At 44.1% G+C, this 18,581-nt stretch overlaps 1 protein-coding gene across 3 annotated transcripts in view; it reads right to left on the reverse strand.

The window, feature by feature from the left end:
• Magi2 (membrane associated guanylate kinase, WW and PDZ domain containing 2) overlaps positions 1–18,581 on the reverse strand; it is a 1,345,877-nt gene that overhangs the window by 41,847 nt on the left and 1,285,449 nt on the right. For all 3 annotated transcript variants that reach the window (XM_028778110.1, XM_028778109.1, XM_028778111.1), the window contains one exon: positions 7,034–7,172. In XM_028778110.1, coding sequence (XP_028633943.1) covers positions 7,034–7,172 — 139 coding nt within the window. The remainder of the gene's footprint in view (positions 1–7,033; positions 7,173–18,581) is intronic.

Genomic DNA, 18,581 nt, shown 5'->3' on the forward strand with positions numbered 1-18,581 from the left:
CACACACACACACACACACACACACACACACACACACACACACACACTGGCTAGGACTAACAGTATTCTGGTTTAAAAATGACCACTGGCAGGTTTCTGGGCTTTGGGAAGCTAGGTGCTTTTGAAGACATACTTTGAGAGCTGTTGTTGGTTGGTTGGTAGGGGCTAGACCTACCATGAATGTGTCTTAAGGTATTGGCTTGGATGTGCTGGCTTTGCCTTGAGCACCTAGACAGCAGACCTATGTTGGCAAATCCCTTTAAAAAGATCAAAACCTTTTCTGCAGTGTCTCTCTTTCTGGACAAGAGAAAACCAGACAGCTTTGGTGTGTGGCACCAACTCTTTGACCTGCATAGCTCAGGGTTGGAAGCTTGTCTGGAATCAGCACTCTCAGGCTGTGAGCCTTCACACTGGAGTCTTCACAGCACAGTGGAAATCATTCTCAGACTGACAAGAAGGCAAGAGATAGAAAACAAAATAACAGCAAGAGAAAACTTGTGTGTGTGTGTGTGTGTGTGTGTAAGGGGGCTTCAGTGCTGGGTAGGGAACTCAAGGTTTTACATGTGCTAGGCAAGTGCTCTCCTAAGACATTATAATGTTAAATTTCCCCCATGTTTCTGTTTTGAGACAGCGTCTCCCCAAGTTGCTCACTCTGGCCTTCTGCTTTATAGCCCTGCTGGGTCTTGAACTTGTCATTCTCCTGTGTCCACCTTCAGAGTAGCTGGGATTTTAGCCTAGTACCATCAGGCCTTCATTACTCTTAAGGAAGTTCCTTTTTTTTCTCCTACCAAGCAGCACGGGGTTTTCTGTCTTGCTTGTGGTCTCCTCTTCTACCTCTAATTTCCCTGCCACGTAAGAAACACTGTCTGGAAGTGGGGACCTCGCTGAGGCCCAGCACACAGCCAGTGTTTAGGAGTGTTTCCACTGAGCCAGCTGCCTCTGCTCTTAGCCTTCCACCATCAAGCTCAGCTGTATGCAGAGGCAAGGACCTGCAAGCATGCTCTTCGGGCTGGGGTGCTGGGCAGGAGGGATCGTTAGCTTTTCCAATATACCTGTGGGGATTCTTCCCAAAGGGGCTTGGCAAAGATGCCCTTTGGCTCATTGGTTTTCAAAATGGATGGATTTGGGACTTTAGGGAGGCCAAATGTGCACCCCCTTTTTTTTAACTGTGTATGTAGTCTAACACGTGGGGCTTGCAGATGGCGCTGGTGTACGCCAGTACGTCCCGGGACTGCCTCAAGGCTGCCGTGTGGAGCCCTTCATGGCATTTATCATTTTCTCTTACTCAGCACAAGGTGCTCCCGAGTGATTTGTGGAGGTGCCCATGGAAGAGAAGGATGTGCTCAGCCAGGAGATGCCAGAGGATGAAATTAGATTTGAGAATTTATTACTGAGGCAAGGCACCCTTTGCCCTACTGAAAAGGCAGGTGAACTGGGCAAAGGCGTTGGGTCCACTCATGGCTCCAGAGAGGGCCACCTTGGTGTGGCAGGGGACACGATGGTTCTCTTCTTGTCTTTCATCATGGGGCAGAGGAGCACATTGAACCCCAGCCCTTGGTAGCAGTTTTGGGGGTTCCCAGCTGATAGCCACAGAGCTGTGAGGGGGGCTACATGGATAGACCAACTCTGGCTCACTGGCTTGGAATTGGTAATTCACATCAGGTCTGGAAGGAGGTTCATCCAGACTCAGCAAGGCCTTCCTTCAGAGAAAGTACAAGTTATTAGCAGGACTATTACAAAGAAAATGCTTAACCGAGCGAAGAGGCCAAGTGCTCTCAAGAATTCCTAATGCTCTGGAAGTGCTTATTAAGTCCTATGAATAATTAATAAGCCTATTTTAGCTTTTTTTCTTCCTGAGAGCGGATTCTCCTGGGCCTTTTCTCCAGCTGCCACTCTGTTAGACACAGCCTTTACATGTGTCTTCTTGTCCGAGTGTCAGCTCCCTGAGGGCAGCCCTGCATCTCACCCTCAGTGCCTACAAAGTGCTGTGTCCATAGTAAGTGCTCAGTAAATTTTGATTTAGTTGAGAAGCTATTAAACTAAATGTCAACCAATGATGTTATTCCAGGATCTGTCCTACATGCAATATTTGGTAAAGACATATTTTCTTGAGTAGTTAGTTTATCTTTGGGTACGGAGTGAAAGGAATATCTCTCTATCTATCTATCTATCTATCTATCTATCTATCTATCTATATCATTGAGAAGAGTAAGGAAATGAGTATCTAACTAAAGACAAATTCTGCAGGACAAGGTGCTCTGATATGATTGTCATAGGTCATTGTAATTATTGGCTACAGGGAGACTTTTAACTTAACAATTACTTAGTCAATTCATTTCTTTAGGGGCAGCTATTGACACAGATGGATTCTCTTGTCTCCTTAGAACAGTTTCATAACATCTATAAAATGCAGCCATTTTAGTTTTTTCCTAAGGGCCTATAATCGAGTCAAAACACAATTTTTAAAGATACTGTTCACTTTAGAAGTGTAGTTAGAGCTCAGATAGTTGGCTATGTCTTTTCCGTCACGTGGCCTTCTGGTGCTGTCAGCTACTGGGCTGCTCAAACGTGAGAACTCAGCTCCATCCTTCCATCCTGAGTGGCCTCCTCCAGTTCGCCCCATCTCCCACTGGCATCTGGACCCACTGCAGTGTTCTGCACATAGAGAACTTCCCTCTTGCTCTCTGGGAGAGTGAGCATGGCAGAGTGCCGACCGACCACCACAGTACAGTGTGTTTGCTTCGTTTGGAACAGCAGATATACCTGAGGGGACTGCTCCACTTCGGAGTGAGATATTTTGGGATTTTTTATTCCAAGGACACTTATGTACCTGGGATCTGGCTGGCTGGGTTGCCAGTCAAGTGTGTGTTCACTTCCTATGCCAGGCTTTGAATGTTAATGAAGGGCACCTGCACTTCAAGACAGGGAGCTAATTTGTTTAATTTATTCCTGGGCAGTTTTACAGCCGAGATGAGCACTTCCTCTTCCCCCTAACCTCCTTAGGTTCAATTTTGATAGCGGCTCCCGGAGTTGCCAAGGACCTGAGTTGGGTGCTCATCTCTGCCCTCAGAGTGGTTGTAGGGAAGCGTCTTTATTCCTGCCAGCGGCTGAGAGGCACGTCAAGGGATGAGGCGTTCATACTTTCCGCGAGGTTTATAATCAACAAATTCTTATCCCGAGGACTACACTTGAAGAGCCTGTCTCCTGAGTTCCCCTTTCAAGGACCTCACTGTGAAAGCAACTTCTCCTTCAAAGCCCTTATCGCGTTCTGACTCCCGCGGCAGCTGCCTCGCAGCCTGTGTTCAGCCATGACCTGCTCCTGTTGACTTTAGCCCTCCGCTGGGGGCTGAGGTGTCGTCTGGCCACCAGTCTCGTGGCAGTTATGGCGGGCTTCTTGGCAGGGCTTACTCCTTCCTCGGCTCCCTTGGAGTCACACTGAGTTTGCTTCATCGATGATTTGACACATCGCTCCTGCTGGTTCTTTTCCCCTCTCCTTTTCAATTGTACCTGCATTTATCTCTCTGTCACAGATCGCCCTAAGAACTCAGAGCTCTGCTTCTGTGCTTCTCTCGACTGAGATCAGCTTTTCCTTGACAAGTCCCCAAGTCCAGATAAGGGCTCCATTTCAAAGCTGCTCTTAAGAAGCGGAAGGCGCAGGGGTGGAATGACTTAAAACTTGACCCCCACAGTTGGCTAGACCTCTTCATCCTCATTGACTTTTTCCTAGGCTAGCTTAAGCCCCCAAGGGTCCCTGAGAGGTTAGGTATGCCTCCTTGGGTCCCTGATGTCTCCTTTCGATGATCTCTTAAGGAGTGGGCCAAGGTTAGGATCTCGAAAGGCAAACAAAGGGAGCACATGGGCTTAAATTAATAATTGACAAGAAAAAAATGTCATTTTCCTGTGATTAGGCTATTGCTGAACAAAGTAGATTACATTTCTGATTCTATCTCTTGGCGAATGCAAGCATTTTCTTGTGTTATTACTCATTGCTGCTGTCTTGTTCTCAGAAGCATGTTATTAAAAAATGCATTCAGATTTATCTTGAACAACAACAACAAATCGACTTCATGATACAGTGTATTTCATACTGATTCTGGAGACACTGTTCTTTATTGTATATATTGTATATATATTGTATATATTGTATATATTGGGGTCATTTATGCAGTTGTGAATGTAGCCATGTCTCTGGTCTGCTTCTGATGCAGAGCAGAGTTAACACAGCAGGCCAGGGACCACGCTGCTTAGACACGACAGCTCATGAGGGTGGCTGTATGCTGGCCACATGGCTGTAAATCATCTGTTATGCTAATAACACGAGCTCTGTGCTGAGCGCTGAGTAGCACGGTTCCCTTAAATGGCTGATACAAATGACACCATTGTATTTGACATCCGCTTTCTTTCCAGGAGGCTAGAATTTTGGGATATGCTAGGCAGGGGTTGCCTGCACAACCAGCCCCTGTAAAAATCATGTGTACTGAGATGCTCATGGATTCCCTGGGTCCACAGCTATGTTTCTGTTGCTTGGGGCAGAGTACAATCTGGTGACTCATCATGGAAGAGCAAGCCTGAGCGCAAGGCGTCTGGATGTTGATGCCTCCAGAAACTGCCAGAATCTGTCCTGAATGACTGCTCTGAATCTGTGTAGCTGTAGTCTACATCCCAGAAGCTCTCCTAGCAAATCTCTGGATGAAGAAGTCACCAGGGGAACCTCTGAGCCCTGCCATTAGTTGCTATGAAATTCCAGAAAAACCAATGGGTGGCATTATCATCAAAGAAGCAGAAGTGACTCTCTGTCGTCTTCACTCCTCACGCACCAAGGCTCATTGTTACATGGTCCTGAAGGGCCAGCGTCTGCTGAGTTCATGACTGTTCTTCTGCTTCCTGAATGGACATCTCTTCACCCCAATTTTTCTTTCATTATGTCATCTCTAAACTAATTTACAAAGTCCACAACTTACAAGCTAGTAAGTGCCAACATCATTGGGATGTGTAACTGGATGTTTTGAGGGACATGGAGACCCTCAAAAGGGTGCTCAGATATTTAAGAGATCCTCTGTGTTGGTTACTTTGAGAATTTAACTGAGCCAGCTATTTTTGCATGATGTTGAGAATAAAAAGTGTTGACAAGGTCTTGGTCTGTTCCAAAGCCATGTGTTTTCCTCAAGTAGAACTGAGGTACAGTGCATGAGTATGAAGCACTTTCAGTTTTCCCTGTACAGAAGCAGCTGCTATGTTGGGTGTTGAAAATATGGATCAATCAGCAATTCTAAAAAGAGCAAGAGGCCAGGACAGTGAAGCAGGCCAGGGTAGCTTTGAAAAGATCGACTTGAATATTAAGAATGGTAGCAACTTTGAAATTCCTTGCTGGGTAGTAGTCAAGTCTTGCCGTGGAGCAAAACACACCTTTAAGATGAGGTCTGTTTTTAGAGGTGACAGAATTCACAGGTCCCTTTGGTATTGTTGGATCAGATGATGCTCTTGAATATTGACATCATCCTATTCTAGGAGTTCAGAGCCTTCACAAAGGGATTTGAAGTTGGTGTCATTGATCAAACTTATTCTTACTGCTGATATCAGTACTTAAGAATAGTTTATTAGACACAAGCATCATAGGTAGGAACATGGAATGAAGTGGTTCCTTGGGCATAGAGATGGCCTCACAAAGCCTCTGGAGCTTTTGTGCTTACTGACAACAGGGCCTGCCAGCTCTTTATGCAGAGACCTTCAAAGACATAGGGGTGTCTCTGAGGGTCCTCGAATGTTGAGATTTTAGTTGAGTTCAGGGCACTGATCTGCCCCACTAACAAGGAGGTGTTAGTAGTTGTTCAGATACCATATACAAAGAGGATTATTTAAAAGAGAAAGATTTGTTTTAGACATTTTTCTGGGTAAAAAATGGGGTGGTGGTGAAGATAAATCATTTTATATAGCTGGAGGATGTGAAAGGATCCCTGGGGGCCTGCAAGTTAACTCCTGCTGATACTCTGAAGAGTATTCTGTGTGTCTCATTGCTGCTGTCTGTCTCTGATACTCCCTGGAAAATGTTTCTATTTTGTTTCTTAAGGTGGGTAGGGATAGATCCCAGGGCTGGTGTGTGTTACACTGAGCTGTGTCCCTTGGCCCTCAAAATATTTTTAAAGACTAGCTGAGGTTTTGAAGTTTTCATGTAAGACCCACTCAGCTGTGTGCTACACTGTTGTTGCTGCCTGGAACAGGCTTGTGGGAAACAACAACTTTAGTCTTTAGACTCTTGAAGTCAAGCTATGATTTAAAATGCACTTTAAGCTGTCTTCAACCCAGGCACAAGAACTCCCTTTCTCTCCTTCTCTCCCCACCCTCTCTCTCTGCCTGCAGATCTGAGTATAGCACTCAGCTACTGCTTCAGGGCCGTGAGCACTGCCCTGCTTCTGCCATGCCCCTGACATGATGATAATGGACTAACCCTCTGAAGCTTCATGCCTTGTTTTATAGAAAATAATAATAATAAAAAACCTTCCTCAAACATATGAAAAATGAAATAGGAATGATTTTTTTTTTTTTTTGGAACAAACTCTAAATGCCAGGGAAATGCAGCCATGGAATGGGCTGAAGTTAACATTTTAAACTCCACACCCTGAAGACTGGTTCTGGCTCATCTCCTGGCTCAGTTTACTAATCCTATAGGACAGTTTAAAGCATGTGTGGATTTTAGAGAAAAAGTGGTAAATTACTGCAGACTCAAATGAACAGAGAGCACTATCAGTCAAATTTTAAAGATTCCCACATATAAGTGGTGCTGGCTGTCCCGGCACGCTCAGAGATGCCCTGTAAGATTGCACATTTGCTACTTTAAACATTGCTTAGTTTCATGAGCTAAACAGGGGGTTCACACACATACATGTTGGGCTTAAGTCGGCATGTGTGCTTATTCATCTACTGAGAGTGAATACCTATTCTGGTAGCGATAGCCCGCTGATGCAGAATACTGCATTTGTAATACACAGAGAAAGCAGAACACAGACAAAGGAAAACAGGAAAATGTGAGACACACCATACTCTGGCACCTGTCCCGTGCCTCTCTTCAGCAGCAGCCGCACTCTTCTTCCTCCAGACTTGATGAGTTCTATTGCTCTGGCATGGGTCATGTCTCGTGTGCTTTCCCCATTTATTTCAATGATCTGATCTCCTACCTGTCAATTAAGGAAAAAGGAAGTCAGGCAAAGATGGTTTCCATTTTCAACTGTTCAAATCGTGTCCTGTTTCCAAAGAGCACCCAAGCTGACTCTCTGAAGGGTCTCATTCATCCCTGGCTACCCCTTGAATCTGACTAACTTTATCAGAGGTTGTCCCCCATGTCACTAGCTGGGATGGCAAAGGCCTTAGTTAAAATACTGGACATTCTAAAAAATGGAAAATAGATTTGATATTACAATTTGCATTATCCTGGTAGCTTTGTTTGAGTGGAGAAGTAAGTATTCTAAGGCTTTGCCATTGATCACACTGTCAGCTTTTGGCTTTGTGCGGTATCTATCTGTTTAGCACATTGGATGAGTGATTAGTCTCTGTACTTCTCTGAGAAGTTTTCACTATGCATCCTTTACATTTCCCTGGCTGCTGTCTCGATAGTACCTCCGTGGTTAGCAGTGATTAGTTGATATTCCAGTCTGATGATGAGTTCTCTATCACTGTTCCTTGAGTTGAAAATGAGATCCTCTGTTTTCCACTCATGTTAACGCCCTTGTGAGACGTTTGCACACTCATACCTGGTTGCCAGAAGATGTTTAGTGAAGCATCATTCCCTCTGGAATTGTCAGTTCCCATTTAGCTTTTGTGAATAGATATTAGGATGTTAAGAGCTTCAGCCACAAACATATTATGTAACTCCCAGGGGACCATTATTGCCAGGGGCCTTTGAATTAAAATATATTGAATTTCAGAGCAAATTACTTAAGACAAGTTAGCCAGGGAAAATACAATGAGTTGCTTTGCAAAAAATCCATTATAGATGATTTATCTCTCTTTCTCTCTTTTTGGGTTTCTTTTGAAACAAGGTTTCTATGTGTAGCCCTGGCTGTCCTGGAACTCATTCTGTAGACCAGGCTGGCCTTGACCTGACTGCCTCTGCCTCCCAAGTGCTTAGATTAAAGGTCTGTGCCATCACCTCCTGGCATAGATGGTTTCTCAAACAAAGAAGATCTCACTCTAATTAATACCTATAAAGCAGAGAAAGCCAAGAAAAAGTCTACAGCTGAGTGCATCAAGCAGGTGGAGGAGCAAGTGGTTGCTGTGACAATGGCATTCCCTTCCTATGCTTGGTGGCCTTCAGAGGCACAGGTTTGGGACAGTGGAAGAGGATGGCATCATTTCTGTGCCATCCATATCACAAAGGATCACCCCCAAGACTAACTTTCACTAAACTGAAAGCTAATGTCTCTGTCAGCTAGTGTTATGACAGCTTAAGCAGTTTTTAATGAACATTTACTATGTGCCAGAGAGTTCACTGGCAATGCTGAGTCAAATGTTGCCGTTTCCATTTGCAGTGGTTGAAGAAGAAAGTGTGTAAAGATGACAATATTCACTGTATCTTGCCTATGGCACTAGCATCCATAAACTACTAAGGGAGCAGAGAGACGCTGACCCCAGAACGGTGTGTATAGGCTGCCAGTGGTGGCAACATGTGAGTTTTGATGTGCTAAGAGAAGCTGCCCAGATGAACGTTCTAGACAAGAGCAGCTTACATGAGACCTGAGTATGTGAGAACATTCCGCTCCTCAGGAACATTCAGATTCAGTGTGTCACTTAGGGATTTGGGGTTTGTCTTAAAGGCATCAGCTGGGCAGGGAGTAAGCTGATAAGGACGCAGGCTGGTAGTTAGATGTTTCCCTGAGCAGACTGGGAAGACAGGAGGTTGATATGGTGAACAGAGGACTGCCACATTATCCACCCAAGTCCAAGACAGACACTGCCTTTAAGTGGAGACAGGCCCCTGTCTCCTTCCTTAATGTTAATCCAGTGGAGCAGGTCAGGAATCTGTCTTGGAACCCTCTCCTTAGAAGACAGGTTCGCCTTAAGATAATACACCTCTCACCCTCAGAGTACCCACCCACCTCCAACGCAGTCCCTGTAAACAGCACAAGGCTTGGCTGGGCTTGCCCAGCTCTCCTTAGAAAAGTCTGACTATTCCTTCCTCCTCCTCCACCTCTCCCCCCCCCCCCAGCCCCTTCTGAATTTTTTTTTTTTGAATGCTGGCCAGAACCTAAGTATAGTTTTAAACTCTGTAACACTCAGCCCCCTTGAGTGGCTGACCTCTGAGCCAGTTCATCCTCCACAGTACCTGTCCCACAACCCAGGCAACGTGAAACTCACTCTGACCTTGCCTTTCCTGGGAGTGGGTGGGTGGCGGGCAGCGGGTAGTGGTGAGTGGTGGGTGGGAGGGGTGGGTTGGGTTAGGTTGGGGTGTTCCCTTTAAACACTAATGACTTGTCTTCAAGCTTCTGTTTGAGTCTATTTGCTCTCGATCTTGCCTTTGAGTCTATTCCCAAATTCTCTCATTAACGAGACTATTACGCCCTCAAGACTACTACCTCCCCAGGTCTCTGTGGTGTCATGTGATGGCTTTGCTAGGACTCCCTAAGGTTTCCAGTAACACTTCTTTCCTGCTTTTTAATTCTCTGATTCTTACTTGCCTGCACCCTGAGATGGCATCAGCCTTAGGAGGTGTTGGGGATACAGGTTCACGGGCTAGTAATGGAGAGACTGGGGCGCTTGGACTTAGTAACCGGCATGAGGCACAATGTGTGTTTGTGGATGAAGTGTTTCCAGTGCCTCATCTTGAGAACTGACTCCAAAGTCAAACCCTGGCAGCCACCATTACCTCTCTGATGCTGCTGTCTTGAAACTGAGAGTGTAAGAGGGGGGAAGGCGTGTTAGGCTGCACCCTTGGCCTGTACATGAAGACAGCAAGGCTTATTCTCTGCTGTGTTTAGTTGTACTTTTCCCTTTTGCAGATAGCAGCGTTGGAGAGGAGGGCTGTGGCAAAGTGTGTGTGAAGTGGAGAAGCACAGGCTCTAGGAGCTGCACATGGTTGGGCAAGTATCCCTGGGAGTTTCAGGCGAGACCTGGGTAGTATCATCAGAGTTTGTGGGAGTCTGGGGTCTGCTTTGTGCAGCAGATTTTTCACAATTCCAGTGCTCTGTGTAGGGTCTAATAAAGGAGGAAGAGAACGGTGCTGCTACCAGTTTAATCAAGGTTCCTTTGCCCTCGTCTAAGCAGCTTTTAATGTCTCCCACATCTCCTTGTTCCAGGGTATGGGTGAGCGATAGCCTGCTGACCCAGGTGCCCTGTGTGTGTGTTGGTGTGGTGTGTGGGTGAAGTATGTGTCCATACGTGTAGAGGGCTTCCTCACTCACCTTGGATCTTACTCTTTGAGATCGGGTCTCTCACTGAACCTGGAGTTCATCAATTTGGCTAGACTGGCGGGCCAGGAACCCCCAGGACTCCCATCTCTGCCCAGCACTGGGATTTCAGGTGTATACTGCCATGCTTGCACTTTTACACTGGCAATGGAGATCTGAAGTCAGGCCTCATGCTTGTGGAGTAAGCATAATACCATACTGAGATTTCTCCCCAGACCCTCATTTCCTTCCTTACCAGGAACAACAAGAATCTGAGAACACTCAAGATGTTACTAAATTTAGGAAAAAAAAATCTTTAGGGATGGAAGTGTTTAGGTAATAGAATGGAATCACTTTGTCATAGTTACACAGGGTGGTCAGATACCTTGAAAAATGGACCAGCTCATTTGGAGCTAGGTCAAGAGGAAGAAACAGTCCAGCCCCAGCATGGAGATTCCTGTCTCTCCCTGTGCCAGTATGAATGACGGAAAGGTTGAATTTCCATTTTCATTCCCGCTTAGTTGCATGTGTAATCATTTTAACCAGAACTCTTTAAGTAAATGTGGGATGTGACTTCATTCGTTTTCATCCGCTGTACATGCATGATTGGTGCAAGATCTCTTATTATTTCCTGATCTCATTTAACTTCACTTCCATTTCTAGTCTGTGCTCCCAAAGCATCATTTTCCTGTTTCATGAGATGGGAAATTAATACGAAATTCACAGTCTTCCAGGATGAAGAACACTCCCAGTGTCTATGCACTTTTTCTATATTTGCCCCGCTGTAGAGATGTCTTCAACTGAGATATTTGACTGAAACAAAACTTTAAAGATTGCCACATGTGTTTAGAGAATTTTTAAAATACTGTATTCCAGAATTCCAGTGATGGGGAGGAGGGGCAGGGAAGACAAGAAAGGAAAAAGGCAGGGGAGGAGGGATAGAGGGATGGAAGGGAGTGATAGAGGGATGGAGGGGAAGAAGGGAGGAGAGGAGAAAGGGAGGAGGGGGAAAGGACAGAAGGAGGGATAGAGGAAAGGTGGGAAAGAGGGATGGAGGGAAGGACGGAGGGAGGGAAGAGAGAAAGGATGGAAGTAAAAAGAAATGAGCTTAATCCAGGCAGAGGTGATTCAGGACCCATGTGTGGCCTGTAGCTTTGTGTTGTCCTAGGAAATTTCAATTTTAGAAATTAGCCAAGCGTTTTGGAACTATTCTCATCTGTGCTCTCCTTGGGGCAACTAACAAGCTTTAAGCAAAGCTATGTCTTTGGGCAAGGCAGGCTGAGGTGTGTGTCATCCTGTAACCTCTACAGGTCTTACATCCTGGAGGAGTTCTCTTTAACAAAACTATTACCAAATCCTTACACTTGCTTGAGGCTGTGTAGATTAAATTCTTTTTCCTTTTCCTACTAGAAGTCTAAGGCAGGTAAAAGTTAGCATTCAGAACTTAAGTGATTAATAATTCAGGTGTTAAAACTTTTAATTCTGCACTGTCTATGATCATGCACATACACACATATACATTTTTGTTTTTGAGATACTCTCTTTCTCATTATGTTACTCAGGCTGGTGCCTAATTCTTCATCCTCCTGCCTCAGTCTCCTAAATGCTGGGATTATAGGCATGTATAACCACACCCAGTTCTGGGTATACTCATATAGCCAATTCAAATAGAAAATGTGTGGTTGGGGCAACAGAATCTTTATAGGAATACATTAAGTACAGGGTTCATTTCAGTTTCCTGTGGTCATTTGCATAAACATGCTTAGCAGGCTCTATTTATTTACTTACTTATTTTTTTGGAGAAGCAAGGTCTCACTATTAGCCTGGCTGGTGTGGAACTTGCTATGTAAACTTGGCTAGTTTCAAAGTCCATAGAGATCTGCCTACCTTCACCTCCGAGAATGCTGGGATTAAAGGTGTGCACCACCACACCCAGCTGGTATCTGATTGTTATCAATTAACACCATTATCTGACTACAACAGAACAAGAACCAATTTTACAAGATTCATGAATGACATAATCCCAGATTATAGTCTGGAGTGAGAAGCTGGGCTTTAGAAAAAGACTGTACACCCATGGATAACAGATAGCCTCCAGTCCTTATTTTACAAAGGTCTGAGAGCAGGCCACATCTATGGCTAATTTCCTCAGGTCCCATATCAATGTCATCTTATGCATCACTTACAGGCTGTTTCATCGAAGTGACTTGAAGTCATTTGTGCTTGTTACACCTCCTTGACAGGCAGGCCTTCAGGCTTGAGGCAGTGCATGCTTGCTTTGCTTTTCTGTTACACCCAATGTCTTCACTTCCATGGTATAGCGACATGAGCTTTGGGCACCTCAGATAAAACTCCAACTTTCTGGAAACACTGCCCCAGCTGTATAATTTCTATGGTGTTGGTAGGAGACCAGATTTGGTCTCCAAAATGGTGGATCAGATACATTCTTAGAGGGAAGTTAGAAACAAATCCTAAAGGCCTGAGAGGAGGAGGAAGGGTAGTTGAATTGAATGACATAAGAGTACTAGGGAAAAAAAAAACAGAATTAGGGTCTTCACTGCTCCAGGGATCTCTTCTGGTACTCCTACAGGAGGATGCTAGTGGCCACAGGTAACCCTGCTGGAGCAAGAGACAGGCTGATCCCTTACTTGACAGTGACTTATATATTTTTAAATTTCTCAAAGTATTTATTATTTTTAAGTGTATTAGTGTTTTGCCTGCCTGTCTTCTCTCTCTCTCTCTCTCTCTCTCTCTCTCTCTGTATGTGCGTGTATGCATGTATGTATGCATGTATGTATGTATGTATGTACGTACGTACGTACGCACCCAACTACGTATACTATGTGCATGCCTGGTGTCTGTGGTGGCCAGAATAGGGCATTCAAACCCCTGGAATTGTAGTAACTGGTTGATTGCCAGCCAAAATGTGGGTTCTAGGTACTGAAACTGGGTTCTCTGCAGTGGAAAGTGCTCTTAGCTAGCCATCTGTCCAGACTGACCTTTTATCTTTAATGGCAGTTTTCATGATTAATCTTTGTTACACTTTCCGTTATTACCAACCTCCTCCTCGTCCTCCTCCTCCTCTTCCTCCTCCCCCCTCCTCCTCCTCCTCTTCCTCTTCCTTCTCCTCTTCCTCCTCCTCTCCTTCAAATGCTAGAAGCAGAGCCTGAGGCTTCATGCATAGCAGGGCAAGCACTTACTTATGAGCATAAGCACACCCAGCCCTGTTAGATGTTACTTAGGAACCATTTATAGTGAACATATTTTTCTAGAGGTTTCTGTTAACCATCTCATTCCTCACAATAGAGTGTAATTGAATTAGATGATGCAGCTGCCATCACATGGCTGTGACAGGAGTCCATCATGTCAGCAGGTTCTTCCAAAGACAAAACTCAGAACCCAAGTGGAAATGGAAACAGACGTTTGAGAGTGTTTGATTAACTTACGTGCTGGAAACTGAGCTTCTTCTTCTCTATACTATAGCCTAGACATAGTAGTTATTTAAAAGGGGAACATTTCAATATCTCTCAAGAAAGTTTACTCTAACAGAAGTATGCAACAACCCCACAAATGGGCAGAGTCCTTGATCAAGGCTACACTGGGGCAGCCTAGGGAGGGATGAAAGTGAGGGTCATAGGTGAGTTTAAGATGTTACAGGCCACCGCGTAATTCTGAGGGCTGACATAAGCTGTGGGTGGTATACTGTTTTCTGTACTTTCATTATTTGAGGTTTACTCTTTTAAAATATGTAGTCACAGTTCAAGAAAATGTCAGTCTTAGACTTTACTGCGTTTCTCTGCAGCGGGGTGTTGCTGGGGCTGCATGTTCCGATTAACAGGCTGCCCCTGGCAGCAGTTCAGGGAGTGCTCACTTCTCAAAAGCCTCCATCTCTCATTCAAAAATTTTATGACTTTAGATGAAATCTTTAGGAAGAGAAGCTCACCGAGTGCTTGGCGGGTAGTTTAGACCCTGAGTTAATACAAAGAAATCACTACAAGCGATAGAATGTGGAGACAGAGTTTAAAGGCAAGCTTGTTGAAGCAGAAATAGTTTCTACAAAGGAAAAAAAAAAAATACAAGCAGCCCTTTTCCCTTTTCAGATGCTCGTTTAACTGTTCAGGCAAGAAGAGACCAGGTAATATCTTAAAATCTGAGCCGGATGGGAGGCTCTCTCGGCAAACCCAGCCAGCAGCTGCTGCTCGGAAATCACTTACGTCAGGTCATGAAGCCAGTCTGCCTAGTTGATTGAAAAATAAACAGAAAGAAAATCACAGTGGAAACCTTAACTGTGGACTGTGTGTGGGCTATCATTTTCCTTCCCTGCATGTGACTGAAATCAATAGAGAGTATCATTCTGCATACTTGCCTAATCAGATATACTTACTTTCCAGAAGAGATCCCCAACTGGGCTGTGAGCTACAGCTGTTCCTTTGGCATATGATAATAATGCCTGCTTTGCTGACACTAACCATCTTTCATGTTGCATTTACCTGTGCATGCTCTGTGAGTGTGCCAATTCTAGACCTGGCCTGGTAGCTACATAGGTTAGAATACAAACAGTATATCAGGCTGGGTAGCCGCGTATGGCCGTCGTCAGCTACAGTCTTGAGAATAATTTAACGAAGGGATTATTTTAGAGCTGTGGATGGGAAGGGCCATGGAGGCAGCAGCATGTCAGTGGGCTGGCACTGCTCCCACCTCTAGCCTGAAAGACCTGAGGAAGGAAGGATAAGTTGCCAGAATCAAGAGAGAGAAGCACTGGAGAAGGGCTGCCTGCCTGGAGTTGGGGCTGCAGAGAGAAGTGCAGCTAGGCCCAGAGCACAATCACGGGAAACAGCAAGGAAAGAAGAACATCCAGCTGTCTATGGAGAAAGAATACAGACTCATGTCACCTCCTCCCCTTGTCAGATTTTCACCTCCAAATTCCTGGAAACTGTGACTAAGTTACTTTATATGGGAAAGGACATTGCAGAATGTCCTATCATCCATCTATCTATCTATCTATCTATCTATCTATCTATCTATCTATCTATCTATCAATCTACATACTATCTATCTACCTATCAGTCTATCTACTATCTACCTATCAATCTAGCTACTATCTATCTAAATCTATCTGTCTATCTATCTATCTATCTATCTATCTATCTATCTATCTACCTATCTATCATCTATCTATCTATTTATCTATCTATCTCTACCTATCCTCTATCTACCTACCTACTATCTACCTATCAATCTAGCTTATCTATCTATCTATCTATCTATCTATCTATCTATCTATCTATCTTTCTATCTATAAATCTATCTATCTATCATCTATCTATAAATCTATCATCTATCTATCTATTTATAAATCTATAAATCTATCTATCTATAAATCTATCTATCTGTAAATCTATCTATAAATCTATCTATAAATCTATCTATCTAACTATCTATCTATAGATCTATCTATAAATCTATCTATAAATCTATCTATCTATCTATCATCTATCTATCTATCTATCTATCTATAAATCTATCTATCTATCTATCTATCTATCTATCTATCTATCTATCTATCTATGTCTAGGGATATGAGGCTGTGTGCTCTAAGTGATATCCCAAACTCCATTTTTTTTGTGTGTCAAGGACTGAACTTAATGCTTCATGTATACTAGAAAAGAACTCTACCACTGATCGAGGTGAGCTTTTCCTCCACTCCAGCCTTGAAGACCATGAGATGGGTTATTCTGAGTTATCTGGGTGGGTTCAATGAAGTGCCAGGAGTATGAATCTACGAGAGATGAGAAGATAGAAGCAGAGGTCAGAGGAGAGAAGATGCTAAACGGATGGGTTTGAGGATGGGTGAACAGGCTAGATGCCAAGGCAGGCAGATGACTCAGGACACTGGAGAAGACAACACCTTCCCTGGAAGCCTTTGAAGAAGCCAGTGCCGCCAACTGGAGGCCTCCCTTCTAACCCAGCAAAACAGATTGGACTTTAGACCTTTAGAATTGTAAGGCAGTATGAGTGCTTCGTTCTCAGGCACTAAATTTTTCACCATTTACTATAGCATGAAACAGAACTGTTGTTCACAGTCTCTTTCTGCTGGCATTTCTTGGTGGCCAAATCTGACTTGTACTGGAGGCCAAGAGTGGGTGATCCAGATACAGGTATCAGTCTAAGGTCACTGCCTAGTATAGGGAAGGAAAGGAAAAGACTTGGATAAGAAGGAGGATAAAAGGAAGAACAGACATTGGGGTTTAGCAGATACAAAGTGGGGCAGAGCCAGACAGTGAGTGAATGTGACAAATGGAGTGACCGATGAGGGGCTTAGGAAAGAATCTGAGAGCAAGATGCATGATGTCGGTTACTCTTCCCAGCTTGCACTGGAAAGGTGGTTCTGGGCAACCTTGCTGTGTTGTAATACTTAGTTTTAACCATGGATATCCCTTTATTCTTCTTTGTTGGAAAATCAGTGATATCCACAGCTTTCGAAATTGCCTCAGAGCTCCCTTGCATCTGTCCATTTGATATTTTCTATTGTTTTAAAAGATTTATTTATTTATTTCCGGTATATGAGTATACTATTGCTGTCCTCATACACATCCTTTATAGATCCCTTTACAGATCCACCCTGTGGTTGCTGGGAATTGAACTCAGGACCTCTAGAAGAGCAGTTAGTGCTCTTAACCTCTGAGCCATGTCTCAGCCCCATTTGATATTTCTGTAAACCCTACTCTTTTCCTCCTCAGGGCCTTTCCTTTTCTTGCTCCCACTCCCTGTTCACTGCCCCTTTCTTCTCCTCTTCTTTCTGCCCACATGGTCATGGTTTGGACTTCTAAGAAGCCACCACTGTCCTGTTATGTAGCCTACTTCTGTTTTTGTATTTCTCCTCTTCAAACACCTGCCCACTTCCTCATACTCCTTGACCAGACCCAGTGCTATGTGGCCCCTTATGAACCTTGACCCCTCTGACATCTTATTCCTGCCCCTCCTGTGTTCAGTTGTCTGGTTCATTTCTTATCCTTCCTGATTTTCCTACTTGACTTTATTTATTTATTATTTACTTTTGGCTATTATTGTCAGCATATCTTACCACTCTTCCTGTTGTTTCTTGTCTTCCAACCTCATCTTTAATCATGGCCACTCTTCAAAGTTCTAATCAGATTTTCTATAAAACCATCACTGGCCACGGTAGGAACAATCGCTTCTCCCTTCTCTCTGGTCCCAGTATTCTGTAGCTTGCCTCTCTGATAGCACTCAGGGCACTGGAGCTTCTAGTGTTGATAATATGGGCTTTGTCCCCCCACTGCTCAACTAACTAAATGATAAACTCCTGGAAAGTGGAGTAATGTCTTTATACCTCCTGGAAGTAGTGCTGTATTGTTTCAAAAATAATAAAAAGTAAAATCTACTTATACTAGGGGCAAGAATTAGTCCTGCTCCAAATGGTGGACGAGAGAGTCGCTGCAGAGAGGTGACAATGTGTGGGATATAGAGCCCATTAGGACACACGCTCCTTGACAGTCTGTGCCTTAGTGTTGTGCCAATGCTGATAAAGGTACTCAGCATGAGGCGAGCACTTCATGGATATTTCTTAAGTATAAATACCTACCTGACTTTTCACAAAACTAAAGTGAAACTTCTCTAAAAACAAGGCCTCAAACATTTTTAATACTTATGATTTTAAGAAGGTAAAAAAAAAAAAAGATTTGGCAAGTGAAACCAATGCAGTCTTCTTTGGCTTGCAAAGAGAGGTAAACCTGCAAGAGCATTGCTTCATCAGCAGGTCTCAGGAGGAGACAGCCACAAGGTGGAGGCATCCCTTTGCTTTTAGCATTGCTGTGTCTGTTTGTGTAGCTGGCTAAAAGCAGCCATGGTGATTGTTCCTGTGAGAAGCACTGGGAAATAATCTCCTGCGGAGCTTCTAATTCTTCCACACGGAGCACAGCTAGAGAGCTGAGACCATGCTCCCTGTTTTCATAATGTCTCCGGTATCATTTACTATGTGTGTGTTGTGTGTGTGTGTTGTGTGTGTATATGTGTGCATGTTGTGTGTCAGTATGTGTATATGTGTCTGTGACTGCATATGTTCATGTGTGTTATGCATGCATGCATATGTGTGTGTGTGCATATGTGTATGTATGCTGTGTAGTCTGTGGTGTGTGTTGTCTGTGTGTGCTGTGTGGTATATGTGGTGTATGCGTGTGTATGGTG

This window comes from Grammomys surdaster, unplaced genomic scaffold (genome assembly GCF_004785775.1).
Source record: "Grammomys surdaster isolate TR1022 unplaced genomic scaffold, NIH_TR_1.0 325, whole genome shotgun sequence".
NCBI classification, from domain to species: domain Eukaryota; kingdom Metazoa; phylum Chordata; class Mammalia; order Rodentia; family Muridae; genus Grammomys; species Grammomys surdaster.